The 5,270-nt window shown below is 30.1% G+C and overlaps 1 protein-coding gene across 1 annotated transcript in view; it reads left to right on the forward strand.

Annotated features, from left to right (window-relative positions):
• Positions 1 to 955: 955 nt before the first annotated feature.
• The window catches only part of LOC111711452 (uncharacterized oxidoreductase YjmC), a gene marked incomplete at its 3' end in the record, with an annotated part of 11,192 nt that continues 6,877 nt past the window's right edge, over positions 956 to 5,270 (forward strand). Inside the window, 6 exon segments of the mRNA XM_023485820.1 lie at positions 956 to 977; positions 1,271 to 1,328; positions 2,688 to 2,802; positions 3,145 to 3,223; positions 4,795 to 4,873; positions 5,145 to 5,194. Of these exon segments, the coding sequence (XP_023341588.1) occupies positions 962 to 977; positions 1,271 to 1,328; positions 2,688 to 2,802; positions 3,145 to 3,223; positions 4,795 to 4,873; positions 5,145 to 5,194 (397 nt within the window).

Raw genomic sequence — 5,270 nt, forward strand, 5'->3', positions numbered from 1 at the left:
GTGCAAGGGAGGATTTTTAAAAAGTTCAATAAGTATGTATTTTTTTCAAAAGTAGTTATTTTTACTTTTAACAAATACAAACGCTAGTCCTGCTTGGGTACTTGAAAACCAGGATACGCTGGTGGGGGGTCAATTTGACCCCCACGCCCTCTAAATCCCATGTTTGATGCCCAAATATGACTAATGATACATCATTGGAAAGCTATTGTACTCTACTTTTAGAATATGCTAAAATGTTTCAAATTTGCAAAAATTAAAATATTTTTGCAAAATCCAGTTATATATTCAAAATGTTTGTAAAAAAATGTCTAAAAAAATTTAAAATAAACAGTTTTGAAAAGCCCTTGACAATGCCTTTTCAAATTTGCAAAAAATGGCAAAATTTTAAATAACCTGATGTGTAATTATAAATAACTAAAAATGTGCAAATTTCTTTTAACAGATGGTATGCAAAAAATGTCCAAAAGTTTCTTTGCAAAACTTGTGCTTTCCAAAAAGCTAAAAATTATGAAAATCTGACAACTGACAATCTTTCAAAACAGCAGGAATGGGGTTTACACATGTTATTAAATCCATTTTTTCAAGGGCTTTTCAACTATATATATGTCATTTAGCAAATTAGCCCTGTCAATTAATAAAAGAGTTATTAACCATTTCTGATTTTTTTGAAACACACATTTCAGCGTCCTCCGCCCTACTCTATGCACCAAAAAAAATGTTGAGCAAAATTTATTTACAACTATTATTTTGAAAAAGTGAAGAAGTTTTAGCGTTCTAATGTAAATCATTTTTAAGTTATTAAGAAGAAACCTCCGGGGGTANCCCCATCGTGATAGGGTTACAATTTTAATGTTTGTTATTTTCCTTCTTATTTCCTTCTTTAAAAATTTCAAATTATTAAACGTTGTTTCATTCATTAATTATTTTTTAACATGTTTCATAATTTTTTAGAGAGAAAAAAATGGCAGATGTGATAGGTACAGTGATGACCAAAAAACTCTGAAACTAGGAAGACGACTTTCTAGAAATATCTAAGTGTATTTGATGTTGTTACAAAGCTAATAGTTTTACTAGATACTTATTAAATCACTTATTAATTGAAATGGGCCTGTTTACACTGCACAGTTGCTGTGTCCATTGTTTATGGCACGCACTATTGATTGTCATAACTTGAGTTTATAAGTCGTCTTCCTATTTCAGAGTTTCAGAGTTTTCACTGTAAGTGTATTTAATTTTCAAGATCATCAATATTAATAATTTTTTATTAAAGTAAACGAGCAGGAACTCATGAGGTTTGGAACACAATGTTTGATGTCTGCAGGTTCATGGTAAATATATAAAATGTACACATTAAAGGAACTGTACGCGATATTTCAAGTGACCATCAATGCAAAGATGGTAATTCACATTGCTTTTTATTTATAGCTGATCAAATCTTTCAAAAGTACGGTTATGAATCGGGTATTGCAATCTTTAAAATCAGAGTCACTTAAAATTATTCTTACAGTCCCTTTAAATGCTTTTTCATTTATATTTTGTTTAACTCCCTTAAGGGGTTGTCGAAGATATTTCGAGTGATTCTATGTTTCATGATTTACAGTGTACCTGATTCACAACTGTACCTGTCTTTTTAAACTACAGGGTGTCCCACTCCCACGAAACATGCCAGTTGGTGAATAGTTTTGAATGTCTTCTTCCATATCAAGTATTATATATGTAAGACTTTTTGCCATTTATTCGGCTAAAAAGTCTTTTACTTAATTATATTTTGCTTTGAAATCAATTTTATTAAAATAACTAGCAAGCGATGTTTCTATTATTCTCTTCGGTATTAAATTATTGAAGAAGACATTTAAAACTATTCACCAACTTTGATGTTTACTGGGACACCCTGTATCAGAAGAGACCAAACAATTGATATTGGTAAATATTTTAAGTGACCATCCATGCAAATATGGGAATGTCCGATTTGCAATGGTACCTTTAAAAGCTTTATCTGATCGTGAATTAGATATCAATGTTAAGAATTTTGAAAACTGATTATTTTCAATTTTGGTTTCTCTACAAAAGTAACTTGTGCATTTCTATTGCAGGAAAACATTTAAGAATTATCAGAATTAAACCTAGCAAAATATTTCTCAGTATGACTCAGATAAGGGTTTTGCAATGGTACCGTTGTGAATCGAACATCTTTGCCAATTGAAATTACACTTACAGTACATTTAGATTAATTTTCATATATTTGATTTAACTCTCTCAAGAAACTGTTGAATGTATTTCAAGTGACAATATTTTTTATTATTTGCTGTCTGATTCACCTCTATAAATCTTTAGAAGAAACCAAAACAAATAAATGAGATAACTTTTTTTCTTCTAAAAGTGATAATTATTAAATATGGTTTCTCTTTAAGTATGAATGCGGGTTCATCAATAACTAAAATAGAGTTATACATTTCTATTGTTTTTTATGAATAAACCAGTTAGTTAAGTTATACACATTTTAATCAATTCCCATGGGTCCGATAGTATTGCGGAATAGGAATTCGATTTTTAGGCCCGAGTTATAATTTTAATTAGTCTCTATGAACATAAAGACTTTTGTTGTCAACAAAAACACAGCGTAGACATAAAACCTATGAAATGTCGTCTTCCTATTCCGCAGTTTTTCTGGGTCCCGTGTATTTTAGCGAGGAACATGCCTCGAAGCACATAGCAGTATTAATTGAAGCAGACCGCAGGGGGCATTACAGTCATGGATTCAATAGGCTTAGAGGACATTATGTTGCAGATATAAGATCAAAGGTATAGTTGTATGCACATTTGCTGCAAATTTTAACCATAATTAGATAATATTTAAAAACAGTAGCCACGTTTTTAATCGAGCATTTTTGTATGAACCACTAAAAATTACGTTTACAGTCTCTTTATACTTATTTTGTTAAGATCTGTTCCCCGAATAGTATTCATAATATTAAAAAGGAAACTGTCCCTTTAAACTTATTTTATTAAGATCTGTTCCCCGAATAGTATTCATAATATTGAGAAGGAAACTGTCCCTTTAAACTTATTTTATTAAGATCTGTTCCCCGAATAGTATTCCTAGTATTGAGAAGAAAACTGTCCCTTTAAACTTATTTTATTAAGATCTGTTCCCCGAATAGTATTCCTAGTATTGAGAAGGAAACTGTCTCGACAGCAGTTGTTAATGGAAACAACTCATTAGGTGAGCTAAGATCAAAAATATTTGCAAATAAAAAATGAGATGAAAATATAAAGTGTATAAAGATGATTTGTATGGCTCACATCTAAATGAAACACCTCAAAAATGTTAAAAGGGTAACTTCTTAAAAGCGACATCTATTTTATTTCTCCTCAATGATCAATTCCGGTTTTTTAATATAGCTATTTTTCAATTTTTAAAAAAAGAAAACTTAAGTTTCATAAAGGTCGTCCTCATCTTTCTTTTAATCCTGAAATGTCAACAAATTTTGTTTTTTTGTTATTGATTACTGATTTATGTATATCTGAAAAAATGTTTGGTCTGCATTTTGTAAAGAATATTATAAACACAATTAAAAAAATTAAATGTAAAATTGGGTAACCAAAAATGAAAACGAAGACGACATTTAATCCAATGTTCCTAGAGAATTAACTAAGTAAGTAAGTCAGTAATTATTCATTTATAAGATATAAGAAAGACACACAAAATTAAGTGATTCAGGAGAACATATTTAAAAACCTCAAATTTGATTGATGAATTGAAGTTGTGGGAAGATTTTCCCCCAATTCTAAAAAAAGGAAAAAGAAAGTAAAGGAAAAGTAAGTTACATATTTATTGTTTACATTGCATTTCATATGAACGAAGAGCTTGGAAATAAAAATATCGATTTAGTTTTAATGTTAAAAAAAGAAAATACGGTGGTAGGTGATAATATCAGTATAATAAAGACGACTTTTATTAAAGTTTTAATTGTTAACAAGCTTTTCTTCGATTCACAAGTTTACAAGTAATTAAAGAGAAGCCGTTTTAATTAACAGCTTCTCTTTGTTTCCATTTATTTGTTAAGCCATGCTATATTAAAAGCATGATATAAATTAAAATTAAAACCGAAAGTCGTCTTCATTGTTTTGGTATAATCGCCTTCCACCGTAGGTTTTATGTAAGTATTTTGCGACCAAGTCTGGCCGCTTAAAAATATCCTGAAGTATTTATAGCTATAGGGTTCCGATTGGAACCAAGAGAATGTCTCAGATCTCTACACAGGAATAAACACTATTTCTTTTAGGATAACACCCTCGAGATAACTGTGCTCTGAATTGTTCCAGCTACGGGTTCAATCTGTAATTAAGATTGCCTGATTAATTTATTTATAGTTATAAAATACAATATGCAGAGAAGAAAGCTATAATATACAAAAACTCGAAAATATGTGATAAATTCTAACATGGATACATTCGACTTTTAAATCAAATAAAGAAAACAAGGAACGAAATCCAGTTCATATATAAAATAACGTTTATAGTAATGTCTTATTAGTACCTTAATGAGCCATATACATACAGATCAAAACGACAAATACTTCTGTATCATCAAATATAACTGACGTGAAAATGGCGGACACAGTACAGATAGGTAAAGTTTATGATACAAAATTGGTGCCGACTTGTTACCACCGACACGGTCCCTCTCTCAGGGGTTTCACATCTTCTAAGAGGAGAGCTCAGAGCGGGGAGTTTAGAACGAGACGACTACGTAAGACAACATACATTTTGTTGACATCCTTATTATTCTAGGTGCGGTAGTTGGTCACTTTGCCATGGATCTAGCAATATCTAAAGCAAAGGAGACAGGAGTTGGATGGGTCACCGTCAGGTAAATACATTTTTGAAAACAATTCTTTTTTAATTCTTCATTTTAAGTGAAAGAGATAGATGTTGACAGTAAGCATTCGATCCAAAAAGTTAAAATTATGTTAATTCACAGTTTTCAAAGGACAAAAAGTCTGTTTCCACAATCACTGTAAATTTATTATTAATTATTAAAGTCATATATTTCTATTGAAAAATAACAGAAATAATTCCAAAAACTTTTGATTTTTAAATTGAAAGCAAAAATATATAAATATAATGATTTTTTTGTTAAGAGGGTCAAATCATTTTGGGATAGCTGGACATTATGCAAAGAAGGCGTTAGGTAATATTACATTTCTTCGGGAACTGATATATATATACTTGTCAACCATTAACATTAAGACCACTGAAATTTTAAT

Source organism: Eurytemora carolleeae, unplaced genomic scaffold (assembly GCF_000591075.1).
Source record: "Eurytemora carolleeae unplaced genomic scaffold, Eaff_2.0 scaffold998, whole genome shotgun sequence".
In the NCBI taxonomy this organism is placed as follows: domain Eukaryota; kingdom Metazoa; phylum Arthropoda; class Copepoda; order Calanoida; family Temoridae; genus Eurytemora; species Eurytemora carolleeae.